Source organism: Microchirus variegatus (genome assembly GCF_963457635.1).
Source record: "Microchirus variegatus genome assembly, chromosome: 4".
In the NCBI taxonomy this organism is placed as follows: Eukaryota; Metazoa; Chordata; class Actinopteri; order Pleuronectiformes; family Soleidae; genus Microchirus; species Microchirus variegatus.
The window spans coordinates 13,451,178-13,469,820 of NC_139805.1; the positions used below are offsets into that span (position 1 = coordinate 13,451,178).

Sequence of the window (18,643 nt, forward strand, 5' to 3'; positions counted from 1 at the left end):
CAAGCCTCAGTAATATCACAGCATCATAGACACTGGCTCTCCCAAAACAAGGGAAAGCTCCATTGGTGTAATAACATTTTTATGCCCCTGCCAGTGAGAGTAGTAGAGTCATCACAAATGCCATATGGACATTAACATCAAGATAATGTTGTGGTGGATAATTTGTGAGAGATGAAATATTGCTGTAATGGAGGGACGAAACCTTAATTACACAATTTAGCTAATGTTGATGACATCAAACTAAATTCTCTCAAAGCTCAATGTAAGGGCAGCTTCTGTTATATCCTGTATTTTATCACTGTACACTTCCCAAAGGAGAAATCTCCTTAAAGCTCTTTCCACATTGACATACTCTGCTAAAGACGAGTGGGCATGAATTGAACAAAAGAATTGAACAAAAGAATCTCATGCCAGGACCATAACCTTAATTTGAAGGTACGGGGCTTTTTAAAAAGGTTGTGTGCATGATAACCTCAAAGATAATATTCAACAAAGACACTTGAGCTCCCATGTGGTGGTACTGACACTGTCAAGACTGCGACAAAGCAGTGATAAGGTTGCCTAAATGAAAGGCATTTCATATAATGATGACGTGTCATTATCACGATACCCTTGATACAGAGTACCCATTTTGAGAAATGTTACAAATCTCTGAGAGGGAATTGCACAATGTGAGAGAAAGAATCGTTAGCTCATACATATATAAATAAAAGTGAATGGATTCAGTGTAAACATCCGACAGGTTGAATGTCAAATTGTTTTCTGAAATCTGACATGGATAATTAAGTTGCATCCTAGCAGTAATTGGTGCATTTCTCTCCATTTACAGAATGTTCACACACTCAACAGTTAACGAAGAGAGATGAATCCATATTGAAGATTATCAATAGAGACAGGCCTATACAAAATAGCAAAATAGTCAAGGATGAGCTTCACCCAGGGCCCTATGATTTGCGTGACATGGAAAAGTGACTTTAGCATTAAAAATGGAACCAACTATTACTGCTGGATCACTAGTAATTTTGCCATCATTTTCTGAGAGGTCAGTACGCTTTGCAGAGACAAATGTGACTATTATTAGTGTGGGACCATTGCAGCTTCCCTTCACAACAATGTCTAAGCCAGTGTTTCCCAACCATGGTCCTCAGGGACTGCTACAACACACCTGATTCAGATGAACAGCTTGTTATCAGGCTTCTGCAGAGCTTGATGACTGACCATTTGAATCAGGTGTGTTGGAGCAGGGCAGCATCTAAAACATGCAGGACAGTGTTCCCTGAGGACCAGGGTTGGGAAACACTGGTCTAAGCAGCCATCTATGACGACAGATGGATCCTGCAAACAAGGAAGAGCCCAGTCTGAATATGAGCATTGTATCTGACTAACTAATTGGTATCTAAAGCAGGGTTTCTCCATCCTGGTCCTAGGGACCCATTGCCCAGCATGTTTTGGATGCTTCCCTGCTCCAACATACCTGATTCAAATGGTCAAATTGCTTTGTAAAAAAATTAATGAAAAACTGAATGTAAGAAGATTAGGCATGCACTGGTTCTGGTTATGGTTAGGCTTTTCAAATCAATGGAAGTCAATGAGAATCCTTCAAAGAATAGCTGTGCATTGTCCGTGTGTGTCTCTCTGAGCTTCATGAATTGTAGGAGTTGCCTCTACATTAGACATTAGACTGGCCATCCATCATAAACAGATAGCGAGCTAACATTAGACATTTCTGATTGTTTATTGATTCTATAAAAATGATTATAACCAACTGCCTTGACAGCCATGTATCAGTCACTGCCTTTGTCTAGGCCTCAGGCTCAAAACACGAGGACTGGATTGCAATCCAGTAAAAATCATTCATTTCCAGTGAAGCGAGTGACATAAATGTACAGTTATGCTGCTGCAATTTTAGCAGATTGCAGTTCATAGGCACCTAATTTATATACCTATCTGTCATAATGTTTCAGTTGAACATCACACAATGAGATAAAACTGCATGCATATTTTATGTAACACTCCGCAGCTACCGCTGGATATAAAAAACAACAAATTCTGATCAGAATAAAAGGAACTGGCTCCTTTTTCCTTGCCAAAGATTCAGTGCCGTCAGTTCCAAAGCCGTCTGTTGTCATTCCTGGAAGTGGCTGGCCACTGTCATTCTCCGCTCTCCTTCTTTCTCCCTCTGCCAGATATGGGAAAAGGTTGGAACAAGCTGGTGTGATGATTGATGACACGCCTCCTCTGGTGCACACTTCCCTACTGACACACTCTCACTCTGCTGCACTTTCCACCACTAATTGGGTAACCCTGCAAATTCCCCTCACTGTGTGTGTGTGTCTCTTCTACTAAGAGAAGAGTGTGACATTCACCGTTCTGATCAAGTACCGCCCAAAAGACTCCAGCATGTCAACAGTGCACAATGGTCCTGTTTACTGTGTGGCATACTTTTGACGTTAGATTAAAACCCATGACTATCCCTTTGGTACAGGGGAATTATTCATTTGCACCTGGAAAAAAAGGCTTCAATGCACGTACAGAATAAATAACAAGAGAGACTCCAAAACAATGACAGAGCAATTCAGTCCAGACAACAGCCACTTGATATTCCCCAGGACTGGATTGCAGGCCAAGGTTCTATCTGGGGCTTGCATTGTTTGTTTCTCCTGACTTCACTGAGGGTGACTTACATAACCTATGATATGTGTATTTATGAAGATGGATATTAACTGACACAATTTAGATTAAGGGCCTCACTCAAGGACACATCAGCAGTATCCTCTGTGCCTGCATTTGAACTGACAACCCCGGGATCATTAATCCATTGAAAGCTCAGAGGGTTACAGCAGAGTAAACAGAGGGCCGGCGTCCTTCAGAGTCATTTGTTAAACAGCGCGACATGCTCAGATCATGAGATCATCCACACTGTTCAGGCAATAACAGGAGCTTGCAAACCATATGGTTAGAGAGTAATCTAATAAGAGTGTACTGTGTGTTCATGGGTTTTCAATGAAGGACAAAGATTAAGCTTATGGGATGAGGAATTGTTGCTGTGCACTGATGCATGACTGATCTACACAATTGGCGAAAGCAAAGCGTGTTATGTAAAAAAAATAAATGATGTGCCATTCAATGTGATGACAGCACAGTGAAACAAGTCAAAATAATTATTAATGTTATTTTTCAACTAACTTCAACGATCTCTTCCTTTCCTTTTTCAGCAAACCATACAAAATGTTTTTGTTTTAGAATTCCTTTGCAGTTTCATTTTCTCCGTGGCTCTCAATTCTATTCTCATCATCTACTTCTTTTATCTGTTTTTTTTTTCTGGTTGTAACTGTTAATGTTTATGTGTGCCTGGGCCCCTGAACAGTATAATTAGGACCTGTCACTTCCTCGGTGGAGACTCAACCAGGAGAGGCTTCAACGCTTCGCATCGAGAAGAAAATCAGAAGAATTTAGAGTATGGAGGAGGTGGAGATGATATGGACAAAAGCCTTTGAATTATCTTTCTAGCTTGCTCTTATCTTGACTTAAAAAGCCAAACTCAGAATTTGAGGTGGGTAACTAGTTGACTAGCTGTTTCTCAAAGCTTACAGCATGAATTATTCTTTGTTCCTACGTTTTAATCTCATGAAAGGATTGCCTGCATGATTTATTCATGCAACTGTGTACAGTATTCCCCCCATTATTAACTGTGAGATAAAATATCTATCTATCTATGGAGTAATTTAGTCTGTATAGCAGAAACTGAGATGACACTCAACATTTGAGGTGAACGCAGAAAATAAAAATCAATTTCCAGAAACTGGCAGGAGTCAAAGTGCTTGAAACATTTACTCAAGGGAAATGTTTCCTTCCGATCTGATGTACAGTTAAATGTACACTTCAGCGATGTCAATCATTATATCAATAATATGTGCAAAGCAGTGCTGCTAAATATAACTACGGACTCATTCCTGTACCTTCCAGTGTAGAGAGATACATTTCTTTGCCGTCTGACTAACTTGCAGTCGTTGTGGATCAAGTCTGCTTTGGCCCAATATTTTGTGATATTTTTGAGGAACAAATTATGTCATGTATGCATGTGTAGTGTCAAGGCTGAATGCAAAATTATACCTCATGGATAACACTGGGTTACAAGAAAAAATGTGCACGTTTTCTACGTCTTTTCAACTGAATTAGGACCATTTAGCACGTCTGAATCCAAAAATGATATCCATTTTTCTCAAGCAAGTCACATTTTTATGCTAATTTGATTTGGAAAAATCCAATCTTCTGACAAAATTGATTACATTTTTGTGACATTATCAGTTGATTTCCGTTAATATTTCTGATCCAAAAAAGGTTTTACAGATTCCCGTTAGGAACAATGGTGTATTCACTGCAGATGTAGCAGAATACGTCAGGCTTATTTTTGCAGGCTCTTCTAGTCGAAGCCATTTCATTCACTTGTAATATAAAAAAAAACAATTAGTCATAGGTTGGCACATGCAAAATCTTCAGAATTTGTTTACTGCAAGAAATATAAAAGGATCATATGATGTGAAAATACCCGTACATGTTAAAAAAGAAAGTTGACCTGATTGAGCAAAACCAATGTGATTTTTGGATTCAGCACATCAAAATGATCCTAAATCAACTAAAAAAAATGTAACAATAAATTGACCAGTGTAATAAGAGACTGGAATATGTTCATGTACACATCACATATGTAAGATAGTAATTTTATTCTATATTAAACTCTTTATAAGAAAAAAAGTTTTCATCATCATCACCACTATGCTGTAAGGATATTCACCTACAAAAACGGTTCTATTTAACACCTTGACAATAATTGACAGAATAAAATAATACAATAAAATAAAGGTATTTGAAAAAATGACTTTTCCTTCAAATAAGATATTTCTCCATCATTAAATGGATTTGCAGTGCTGTACTAATTTGCATGTATCCAAGTTTATATTTGCATTCAAATGGTGAAGCGCAAGCCAATATATAACTGAAATCATAAAACTCAGTATCACCTTGGCACAGACGTTAACATTTCTGTCACTGTCGATGTAAAGTTAAGAGACAAAAGACAGGAAACACTGGCTCTGCTTTCCTATCACACTTTCCACTGCATAACTTTTCACAATGTTCAGTATTACACTACCTGCAAATATCTCCTCATCATAAAAATGCATAAGATTTTCTTTCCCCCGCAGTCCTTACAATCAAATCAACTTTTGCCGCTCCGTCAAGGTGAAACATTTTGCTCCCAGCAAAGAAAAACCCAGCCAATTCTGTATATTGGAACTCAGAAAAAATCAGTGGCAGTCACAGAGACCGTAAACTCGATCATCTCTGAATGGAAACATTGCCCTGTCACAGCGAATATAGCTGTTTTTAGGTGGTTGCTTTACATGTCAACACAACTGATGGGAAATCTGGGGAAACATGCCAAGATTCATTGCTAAAACAGTCCTTTCCAGAAGAAACACCTACTTCTGCATTTGTTGTGTTATGGAACATGTGCATTAGCATTAACACAACACGGTAAAGCATCTGGCACAGATATTCCTTTAAGTGAGCAGTACATGCCACTGAACTCATACAGCACCTGTTCCCAGATGAGGCTTTGTCTGTGAGGGCAGAAGCAAACAGTAAGAATGAACCTCAGACAAAAACTGCATTGCAGTTTTATTTTTATTTTTTGAACTTGCTGAATGGCCCTGAGGTGGCCATGAAAACAAAGATGACAGGTTTTCCTTTCCAGGTTTTTGAAAAGTCTATCCATTAGTAATGGCACTGGCAAAATCTACAGTGAATATTCTAAAAATGAAAGCAGCATCCACACAGCACGGGGAGGAAGGCGGCGGGGGTCTGGTTTTTGTAAAATGACAGTGGAATGATGTTTTCTTGGCAGAACGACAAGGCCCACACACTTCCACTTAAGACAACTGCATGTCGTCTTAAGTGTCATGGGATTGTAGAATGTACTGTTGGGGCTGGAAACTGATTGACTGTCTTGGGGATGTGAGAGCGTTGCTTCTGTATGTATCTCAAACAGCACAGTGCAGACAGTGTTTCCTGTGTTGAATCCAATATTGCACATTTCAACATGTAAGAGGTATGCTCGCTTCACACACTATGATCTACAGTACATGCATTTAATTTGTAGTTTCCAGACCTGATTGCCAAACCCTCTGTGCTGGGAACAACAGACAGAACTCGTGTTTTTTCTGTCAAAAGTTCTGTGAAATGTTTATAATTAACCATTTCACAGTCAACCGACAATATTATATACAGTAATTGCATTTCTGAAGCAAAACCAACAGAAAAGATGTTCCCTCCTGACTCCTGAGGTAAAATAAGATATACTTTTCTCACTATTCCATTGTGTCAAGATACTTGGTTGCCAATTTGATTTGTATTGTGGCTTATTGTTATTTTGCCATCTCAAACTTAATACAGAGACGGGGTGTTGCACATTTGTTTTTCCCTTCCCTTCCCTTTTTTTACCTTCCTCTGTTAATGCTTCAGTTAACAATGCATTTGCGTTTCACTTAGATTTACAGCCTCTCACTCCCGCTGACTCAAACCTACCTCTTCTCTTAGTCATCCCGGTGTCATGTGCACACCCCTGAACACTCCACAGCGGCTGGACTATCGTGTGGCCGCTTTGTTTATTTTTGCCATTTATAGCAGCTCTATAGTAACACCAGATTTTGTTTTCAGCAGACACTTAGAAGAAACATTTGACAGACCGCAAGGAAATATTCACTTAATTTAGCAAGTATCTTGCATTACAATCGCTCACTCGACCTTTAAAGAACAGAGAGCTGCGGAGAGAAAGGGCAAAATAGGTAGAGACGAGATAAAGCAGAAATATTACAGGAGGAGACGGAGCAAAAAAGGACAAAGTTCCCTTATAAAAAGCAAGTCTAAAATTAAAATCCTACTCAGTGGGCATCACATCAGCTGATGAATTGTTGTTACACATTAGCACAGATTGAGTCACGGTCTATAGGGTGTGGTTAGAGTGTGAGTCTGTCTGTTAATACAACATTGTTCTGTGGTAAGACTAAATTCTGAAATCAGGAAACAATGGAGGTTGGGAGCATTTTCAATATCATAGCACTAACCTTTGTGACTGATTATAGTGTTCTGTGTTCCCATTATAAGTCAAATGCAGTGGGGGCAGTTTTTTTTTTTATTTCAACAACAGACTTTGTCCTATTTAATTGGGTTACTCTACACAAACAAACCACATGTGCCATCTGTTCATAATAGCAAAGAGTTAATACACCGTCATAAATTGACAATTAGGCAGTATGACACAGGGCTGCAACTAACTACTATTTTGATAGTCGACTAGTCATCGATTATTGAAACGATTAGCCAACTAATCTGATAATAAATCACAAAACTGCTCTTTAGCTATCAGCTAACCCTACATTGATGATGATGTGACATATGTTAGACAGATGTGCTCCTGTGATATGCAAATCCAGCTTTGCAAATTATGCACATGATTCCCCCCCCCCCCACCCCACCCCCCTTGGTGCATCCAGAGTGAAATGCTCCCATACCTTTTATACTTTCGGGTGAGAGCCATGTCGCTCTGAAATTTACCCGTCGTCCCCCCACTGACCGCTGCATGTCACACCCCCCGCAGAGATAGGTAGAAAGCGACATGTTTCACACACAACTTAAAAAAGGGGATGTTATTCAGGTCCACGGTGTGAAAAAAATATGCAATGACGTAACTGACAATCATCGACAATTAAACTTGCTTCATATTGACTAACCGTTGCAGCCCCAGTATGAAACTGGCATTTTTCAATGCCTGCTATTTGTTAACCATCAGGTCAGGACACCATATACTATGTAAAAATATACGGAGCATAACATTGGACAGTATAAGTGAATTTGACTCGTAAATTGGGCTTTTATTAATCTCTGTTCAGCATACCACTTCTATTGCCTTAACTCCTGAACACCCTGGAAACAAAATGTAGCACTACTCTCAGTGATATTGATTTGCTCCAGTGCTTCTTTCTCCATTTGGTAATAATTACCAATGCAGACTCTCCAATTACTGGGCTCCAACTAACATTTACAGAAGTCTGAAACCCACACAGTCATTATGCAGATGACACAAAGAGAGAAACAGGAAAAAAAAAAAAAAACCTGCTCAGAGTGGCTCCAATTAAAATTCTTTAGCGAAGCTAGCATAGAACCAAATTACAATATAGCTGCTGGATTTTCTAATCAATTGTGAGAGACCAGGCGTCATGAATATACCAGACACATGCCAGAAAAAAAAGAGATTACAGTCAATCATTCTTTGTTAATACATAGAATTCCTGATTGTTACAATAGCTACATACTCTATGTGTCATACAAATCTTATATGATGCTGATCGTTGTTAGTCATTTTTAGTCAATACAGTGTAAACCCAAGATAGAGCACCAAAACTGAATTTCATTAAATTACAAAAACAGTGCCTTAAATACAGCAGAAATCCTCACAGATAGTATAAATTCACGGAAAAGAAACCACTGACTTATAATTCACACAGTATGAAACTTGTGTTTACCTGTGGTCCCTCCAACCTCAACTTATGCTCCCACATAATGCACTGAAAGTACAGCAATCAACCACTCTATCCTGAGAGCATATCTACCATGGTGATGATCCACTCAGGCAACTGGGAATAAGCTTTTACATTCAAAAACTGATTGTGAAATAAATATGAGGCAAATCTGACTCTACTCTGCCTGGCAGCACCACCCTCTCATTTGGACAGAGCAGAGCTGGATTTGAGGGTACCTACTGTAGAGAAATATCGTACATGGAGGAAATGTAATGTTTCCCAGAAGCTTTCTAAAGGTTGAGGTGTTTTTCATGCTCAGCATACCAAGCAAAGCGTACCACCCCTGTGCCTGCACTCTTTGTTTCAAAGCTTCACCATCACTCAGGCTTGAAACTCTGATGTCAGCAAGTTTTGGGTCTAACCTGCTGACATGAGAAGCACAGCAAGACTGTGCTTGACTTAACTGGAGGAGCCACACGAGAGTGTTGTCAGAGTATCTCGACTAATAATCATAAAACACAAGGAGATGCAAACTGATTGATTAAGGGTTTTAATTGAGGGGGCTCTGAGGAATCGTTTCAGCTGTCTGTGATGAAAGACGGAAAGTGATGGCAAGTGACTTGGAGCAGAGAATGGCTGTTTCATGTTCAACAAAAGAGCTGGTGGAAAAAAATAGCCCGGCATATCTTTCAGAGAGCATAGCTGAATCTCCACCACTAAAGAAAATGACTAACTGTGACACAGATGCACAGAAACACAAACTGCGCGTCAACCACCTGTCAACGAACTTCATTGAAAGTAATGTATAAATAAAACTCCCCCCCTCAGCATTCACACACATTAATGAATGCACTCACAGATAGCAAGTGGTCAAATTGCAACATGAGATGCTCATTTAAACTGTGAACTACTTTTAAGCTGTCAGCGATGTATAAAAAAACAAACAAACACTGTCTCTTAATAGGCATGGTCGTAAAAAATCTGTCTCGAGTAACTTGTCTTTAAAATTCTCCAAAAGATAACATGTCATTGCCTTTCCAGTCACTGTCTGTCAAGTTTAATTTGAGGCTTATAGCCGTCTCACAACACAGAAACAATGGATGCTCACAGTTTGGAATAGGTTTAAGCTATGTTTTCTCCCCCAAATCATATTCCCACACACAGAGAGTTTCGTCATCACAATATGAGAATGATGCTTTAAAAGCTAGAATTTACTGTATCTATCGCAAAGGTTTTGCTATGAAAAAGCATTTCTATGTGGGCTTTAATTCACCAGGACAACAAATCACTTTTGCGGTAACTGAAATACATGGCAAAAAAAAACATTTTATGGAATGACTTGGCTATGAAGGCCATCCATTCTAGGACCACTCTTGGGCTCGGCAACATGACCATGTTAAATGGGTCAATATTGTCATGCAAGTGTCAAATAATTCGATTTTTGAAGGTCTCAGAGCTTTTAAGTTACATGCCATGACAAATGCTGTCAGTGTTCCATAAAACATTCTTACTACATTAGTGTTGTGTCGCTCACAAATGATTCATTGGAGTGAACAAACAGAACTGAATCACTTACTGGAATTATTATTTCATCTCACACTTCAGCCAAGCTGAGCTCTGTTGCGACTCGAGCGAGGCAGCGGCAGGGCGAAGACTGCTGCGAAACGGCCGCGAGTCGTTCACTGACTTTACTGTGAATGAATGGGTGTGCTCCGAGTGATATTCAGCGGCTTAAACTGTCAGAATCAGCCTCAGCAAATCCAAGAACAATGTCGAACTGTAGATCAGTTAAAGTTGTCCATCACTATACTACATTATTTTCTCTAACAGAAGACTGATGTACTTAAACACGTGTCTAACTGAATAACCAGGGCAAAAGTGTTCATTCACAATATAATGAGACACAATCTTATGAATAGTGTCCATCTGCTTTGCAGATATGTTTGACTTGACACAACAGATTTAATGGTGCACATATCCAATTTGATTTCTATTCATTGACATGAGTTTTCACAGGACATTTTATTACAGCATGACTGAATACTTAAATTAACTACAGGATTGGTTTTGACAACACTTACCTTTATATAATATAAAACTTTGAAACATTATTCTTAATCATATATGATTAGGCTGCCACAACCTGAATGACAATTCAAAACACTCTTTCAAATGATTTTCAACTGGAAACGTAGGTTGAGGTTATCTGGTAGCCTTAAAAGAGGCAGCTACTATACATGCTTTCTTAGCCATTGTTCGAGGATGTAACCTTGTCCAGTGATGTATGTCCTTAAGAACCAAAGTACATTTATTACAAATGGATGCCAGAGTAATGCATCTGATGAATACTTTAGTGTAGCCAGCCTCCTGTGAGCAAAAGTAGATAGACCCTTATACGAGCAATATGCTTGTGTCCTACTGTTAAAAAAGGAAGGAATTGTGTTGTTGTTGTTGTTGTTTTTTTACATAACGCGATATGGTGGTCTCTCCCAAAGTATTATCTGTGCATGAACAGCTGGAAGCCCCTTAGTCCCAAACAATGACTCCAACACAACATCGTCATCATCATCATCATCATCATCATTATCATCATCATCATCATAGTACATATTCACTAGCCAGACATGAGGGTTATAACACCTCCTGATCCTGAGATGTGGAGACAATAAGCACAAGGACATTGAAGGACATCAATAATGTGCCGATACTGATCGCATTAAACAAGTGGTTCAGCAAACAGGCCAGGGGATTTTTGGTGTTTCATTAACAGTGACAGACTGAGCTGTATCCACGTGTGTCACACAGTAAAAGGTAAACCAGAACTTCCCATTAAAGAGTGCATCATTTGGCAGCTACCTCAGAGTCCACTATATCTGCAACATCACCAATCAAGCTGCTGGAGATGAAATAGACATGCATACACTTTTAAAAGAATATGGTCTTGCATAATTAAAAAAGTGCTGAAATGCAGAAAGTGGAGCTGGTGCTGATCAGCCACTGCATGTTTATGGTCTGTGTGAAGACGACAATTCCTACTTTAAATTGTGTCCTGTGGAGTTTGACCAGCCACTTATTATTCCTAAGTTCCGTCTGACCAGCATCTGTGCAACAGTGGGGACACCAAGCCATTTAAACTAGATGTTGTCTCTGGCACAAGTGCTTATAGTAAATGTCAAGACCTTTCAAAGCCGTAATAATGACACATTTGAGGAAAATGATACATGGCGCTGTTTTTGTCCTGATAAGGCAGAAAACTCAGCTCCAGCACAATCATCTACAGCCAGAAAAGATTTTCATCAACGGCTCTGTTGACATGAGGCAATGATTTTAGATTTATATGAATACCAGACTTTCAAACCAGTGACAGGTCAATTTTGCACCATTACAGAGACTGTGGTTCAGACCCTAGTTTGCCTCTGAGGACCAACTGTCAAACTAAATCACGGAAAATAAGCTAGGATCGTTGTCTTATTTGTGTCCGTGTGGAACCCTGCTGCTATTTATTTGCACTGTTACTATTTTCAGGTGATGCAGCATGTAAAATGCCAAGGCACCTTTGGTGTATAGCCGTCACTGGCCCTCATTTATCAACCGTGAGCACTGAGCACACCCAAAAAAAGAGGGTGTACGCTCATTTCAACACAAAGATCAGCATTTAAATATAGACATTGCCTACGACCAAATATCACTCCAGCTCAGACCAGGTGTACTCGCAGTGTATGACTGTGTGGTTAATTGTTATAAGATCATACTAATACGTCTATTCACACAGAGTTTCCCAGCTGAAATTTAACAATATTAATCTCCAGCCATATTGTATATTCAGCACTTAAAAAAAAGGTTTAAGGTGAAGACTACAGGTGACATAATTACATGCACTTTACATTAATTCAGTGAGCATTCCAAATGCAGGGTGGCAGTGGAGCGCTGCACTGGGCTGCTGAAGGGCAGAGGGCTGTGTTTGTGAGCAGCGGGGAGAACCCTGCTGTAAATACTTGAAAAGGTGTGTGACATCATTTTGGCCTAGGAGATTCTGTAAAATATGAGAACAGAAAGTGAAGCCGAGCGAGATGAGCCTCACAGAGCCCTGTCCACTGCAGCCACGTCTGAGAGGAGGAGACAGGACATCATTCAGCACTTCTAAAATGCATGTATTAAATACGTATGTTTGGCAAGTAGGTCATTTAGTGCGAGAAACAGACTGCACAACATTTATTTTAGTTTTTGATGTTCGTATTCATTTGTTTTTGTTGATCTCTTTTAGTGTCATTCAGTGAAAGCAGAGAGTTAAGTATGTCGGTAATTTCTGCCAGGTTTTCCAGGACTTCTGCAGTGAGAATCCAGGGTTCTTGGTTGTGGTGGTTGAGGACATAAGCACTCCCTCAGCTGGTGGTCACCTGGCTCTGTAGAGCTGACTCAAAGACGGTTTATGCGGCTGATGGCTGAGTGCTGGCACACGACTCTTCATCTAGCTAAATTTTAAGGATCTGTGTTAATAATAAATCAAAAATGTTCGAACTCTGCGGATGTGAATGTGGCACGTTTATTTTTATTTATTTTTTATCCGGCATATACCACGATTGGGTGGCATAGGCACGCTTCATGAATCACGAGTGAGACTTGGCCTACGGTGATTTCTGCACCTGAATCTGCACTAGTTTCTACACACGTTTGATAAATGAGGGCCATTATATCCAACTGGGAAAGTATAAAACAGCTGTTGATGGACTAAGAATTGTAACTGTGGGGTACCATTCTATGTTGAAAATTTCAGTCTCCTTGGACTTTTTTGCTTATTACAACTGCTCATCCATGCGGGAGAGACTGTCGCTGATACCATGCGTCTCCTGACAACATAGGGAACTGTCTTTTTATCTTGTTGCTGCTCCCCTTAACTCATAACCAGATGAGACATTTACTAGTAACAGTGAAGGTTTCTTCATCTGTATCCAAATGATGAAACCTGTGATAGGATAGGGAATGTGCTCCCGATGGAAGTTCAATGTGCCTTGCTAGAATGAACTCATGCTGTATGTTATTCAATTACAAGGGCATTTTGTCACAGGCTGGCCAGGCTGAGGTTTCAAGTAATCAAACAAAATTAAAAGGGGAATGGTAAATGTGCACTATTCCTTAACTTCAAGATGCTCACATTTCATTTAATTGATGTGGACCCACTGTCCAACATGAATTATGTAACAGTAATGCAGCAAAAAGAACTGAGGTGGGGGGAAAGTACATATGACAGCGGACGTGACTCTCGGGCGCTACTCCAGAATCCAACAGCGGTGACTAATTGTGTGCTTCTGAGTTCGTCAGTATTTGAGAGTGGTCACATTTTAGCCAGCAATCAGCTGTGGGGCACAGTTAAATTGTCCTCTAATCGCCAGAGGTCTGGAGAACACAACAAACGGGCAGTGTTTTCTTCACTGAGTTCCTCTCAAGACCAATAAAAAAGCAAAGAAGAAAGGAAAAACAAAACATGGTTAATTGTGTTTTGAGGAAAATAGGCTACTAGTACTAGCGCGGGTATTTTTAAAAACCGAGACTTTCCCCTGCGTTTGTGCCTTTCATACACACAAACGAAGCGATTTCGCCTCTGAAAATGATTCTTTCTAAAAACTCCGGCAAAAGTGGAGATTTTGGAAAACTTAATTTTCGTGTTTACACCTAAACGGAGAAAAACTGAGAAAAACTGAGTTTTAGGCAATCTACGCTCCAAAAATGCGACCTTTTTACATTTGGTTATGATCATTTTTACATGTTTGCATTTTCAAATACAGCTCCTATATTACGTAGAGGAGCAGAGACTTATTAGGGCTCGGAGGTGAGCCAGACTGCGTCACCGTTGGCATCGCCGGTTTTGGGTCCAACCTAGGCGGACTGCTGTCTGGTGGGAGAACTTTGAGAATGAGGTTATTGTCCCGGAGGAGTGGCGTGAGAATTTTAGGATTTTGCGATCATCGCTGCTTTCACTCTGTCACTTGAATTGTTACATCCATACATCGAGGGTGAGAGGTCAGTCGTTGTTGTTGTCGATGAGGATTCTGATTGTCTTGTATGGCTTTCTCCTTCTTCCTACACTGCCGCCCACAGGCTTGGCGTAGTTATGATGGCTCTTGACAGCTTATTCATGCGGGTTAATATAAATGGAAACTTTTTTGAAAAAGATGATGTGTTTCACAAATTACCGTAGTTGCAAACCAGAGAATCAGAGCAGTTTACTGGCTTATGATTCCTATCAGGTCAACAGGTGCATGCAAGTGATAACACCACACTGACAGCATTCTTATGAGTGAAAACAGCAAATGAATGATTCTACTGAGAGCTGAATAGTCCATAAATTCACTTTTACAGACAGACAATGAAAGCATCTTAAATGTGTTTTCTCTATCAGTTGCATAGATTTCTATATGACATTTACTGAGGCAATGACCGGCTTGTGGAGAGAGAGTGTTGCCTTATACAGAGGGTGTGAGGCAACTTGTTTATTGAGCCAATCCATAGAAGAGGGATCATCTATGGCCCAATAAACCATCAGGATTCAGGGAAATCTGCTTCCACTGATCACAGCCGACACGGATTGACAATGGGGAATTAGACTCCCCCTCTAAAGAAAAAAATGTAATAGGTTAAAAATATATATATTTGCCGGGGCCTAACCATGAGCACGGAGGAAACCCAGTAAAAGATGTTGAGTATTTTTCAGCTGTTGAAAAGATATTTCAGTGACGATGAGCAGCAGAGCATACTCATACTCAAGACAGAATGTCCTAACGGCTAAAGCTGCGAGGAACTTTTTGACATTTTGCTGTGTGTGTTCAAGTCCACATCTAGAATCTCTGAGTCACCATCTACAGAATTCAATTGAATTGAAATAGGACAGGTGGATATTTGATATTGGTGGAACAAGAGTACGTCCAAGGACTTTTGTAGGTACACCAAAGAGGTTAATTTTAATTATATTTTTGATAGATTTTAGTCCGTCTACAACATAAACATATGGATTAAACTATAAGTGCAGGATTTTTTGACAACTCGTTTGTCATTATTGTTCTTGTAAACTCTTAAGTGAAAAGGTTTGAACCAGTGCTGATAAAATTAAGTGAGTGATGTTAAGTGAAAAACAAGAATCTTAATCAAGATTATTCTAAATCTTGACCTTCTATAATGACTGAAAAGATGAAGATGTTGTCAAGCAATTACAAGGTGATAATGTGAAATATTTAATAGGATAATTCCGCCTCTGTGAAGTGTGGTTGTATAAGGTACTGACATTATCAACACTCGACTTCCCCAAACATGCTGCTGGGTCTACTGTAATGCCAGTATTTAAATAGAAAGTTTCAAATCTTGTCAAATTCAGCAACATTCTCTGCTCTGAGAGGCTGGGACGTGTCTGCTGAAGGAGCCACCACTCACACTGACAACATCTCAGGACAACGCCGTTTGTCAGTGTTTATACAGAATATAATATATAAAATGTCAACGCACCAGTCCACTTGTCCACTAGGGCTGAACAATTAACCAAAATTTTATTGAAATCTCAATATAGCCTAATGCAATTTTCAAATCGCAGAAGGCGCAATATTTCTTAAAGCCAAAATGTGTGTCATATTACCATTTTAAATTAAATATTGTCCTGACCTATAAATCCTATTCTATAGACTTAAGAAAACATCTTTGTTTATTTCATATCTGCACAGATATCACACCATATTAATTTAAATATGTTAACATATATAAAATAATCACAATAAGATATGTATTCCAAATCGTTCAGCCCTAACGTCCAATCTAATGTCTCCTAATGCAAGGTGAACAGAGTCACTGTTTGTCTTTGTTTGTACATGATTTAAAAGTCAACACTGAGAGAGAAGCAATATTGTCATGGTAGCTTCGACAAATCTCAGCTAGCTAGCAAACCAAAGGCAGTATAGTGTGGGAGAAAGTGCAGATACTCATGAGTGAGCAGGCAAATCACTGATACAGCATTTGAGGAGGAGTTATGCTGGCTATGGCTCGGGTGCATCATCAAGCCATTTTTAAGGGCTTATATTATAAGCATACAAATCCAACAGTTTAATGCAATTATACAAAGATATATGTGAGTGGTTCATTGGATTTCTTCCAATAAACCCTCCTAAATGTTAAACACTGGGCCTTTAAGGAGGTTTGGACTTAATGTTTTTTTTTTCTTTTATCCCTGATGGCAGCCAAATAATCAGTGTGTTCGGTTTGCAGGCACGTGGTCAAGTTAATATTGACCGTGTGCCGTAAGATAGCGGTCTTCAATTGAAAGACACATAACAAAGGTTCAATATGTCCATATTATTGTTTATGCATTGCTCGAACACACTATGAGGTATAATACATGGAATCAACTCTCCCTAAAAATGTTTAAAACCAGGGTTTCTTCAACTTTCACTCCGATATTCATCATGATAATTATCCATATCTATTGATCAATATTGACTGACAGGATTAACCCAATGATTCAATGTATCACAATAGACATTGTGGAAGGGCTTAAATCCCAATATCTACAATAATGTGAAATATGCGCGTATACACATATACAGTATATATACACACATATTTATATATATACACAGACAGACATATATGTATATATACATATATATACATATATATATATATATACATACATATATACATATATATATACATATATATATATACATATATATATACATATACATATATACATATATATATACATATATATATACATATACATACATATATACATATATATGTATATATACATATATATACATATATACATATATATACATATATACATACATATATATACATATACATACACATATATATACATATACATACATATATATATATACATACACATATATATACATATACATACATATATATATATATATACATATACATACATATATACATATATACATATATATATATACATATATATACATATATACATATATATACATATATATACATATATATACATATATACATATATATACATATATATACATATATACACATATATACATATATATACATATATATACATATATACATATATATACATACATACATATACATATATATACATACATACATATACATATATATACACACACACACACAGGGGGAGTCATGGGGATAAGAGGGAATCGGTGACTATACATATCACATCACATTACATAAGGAATGAGCAGTGGTAAGGCTAATATGGTAATTCAGAGGACAACGTCCCATTCAAAGCCTATGTAAAAATCAAATACTCGCACATACAAAGACATTATCTGTCTTGGCCGTTTGAAAGTGCGCACTAAAACTTTGCTGTTAGCAGCAGATGTACACTTGACGCAGGAGCAGTCAGTGTGCCCGGCTGTTAGCCCCCAGCACCCCCACCCACCGCCAACAGGCGAAAACAAGGACGGGATGGAGGGAAAGCGACCTATTTTTTTTGTGTTTAGCGGAGGCGCTGAACGGCAACCTCTTCGTTCCTCAGAAGTAGTTCACAACCGTGTTTAAAACCACGAAGTGACGTTAAAAGTGTGTGTGTGTGCGGGGTCCGGTCCCTGGAACTCCGACTCGTAGCGGAGAGTGTGAGCGGGAGAAAAGTGAAGTTGAGGCGGCTCGTCTTACCTCAGAAGCACCGTGTCTCCCTGTCTGCTCACCACACTTTCCACCGAGGAATAGTCCACGGTTTGTCCAGCGGGCAAACAGGACGGCAGAAAACAGCACAGGCTGAGGATGATCGCAGTGAGCCACTGACCGGAGACACAAGCATCCTGCACCGCAGTCATGATGTCCATCACAGCTGCGTGTTTATGTCGTCGCTTTTGCCAAAAAATCTTCTTTATGCTAGAAGCGGCGTTGTTGTGGGGGAGTGGGGGGGATTAGCTTAAATAAAAATAAAAAAAAACAGAAAACCTTAACGAGAACGACGCTTTTATCTCCACACTTGTGCTCTTCGGAGCTCCTGTAAAGAAATGGTCCGCCGTGTAGTTTCCCTGGTTTGTTGTGCTCGATGTGGATCCCAC

General features: G+C 39.1%; 1 protein-coding gene across 1 annotated transcript in view; it reads right to left on the reverse strand.

Annotated features, from left to right (window-relative positions):
* negr1 (neuronal growth regulator 1) overlaps nt 1-18,415 on the reverse strand; it is a gene marked incomplete at both ends in the record, with an annotated part of 139,932 nt that extends 121,517 nt beyond the window's left edge. The window contains one exon of the mRNA XM_083888464.1: nt 18,246-18,415. Coding sequence (XP_083744590.1) covers nt 18,246-18,415 — 170 coding nt within the window. The remainder of the gene's footprint in view (nt 1-18,245) is intronic.
* Between the last annotated feature and the right edge of the window lie 228 nt (nt 18,416-18,643).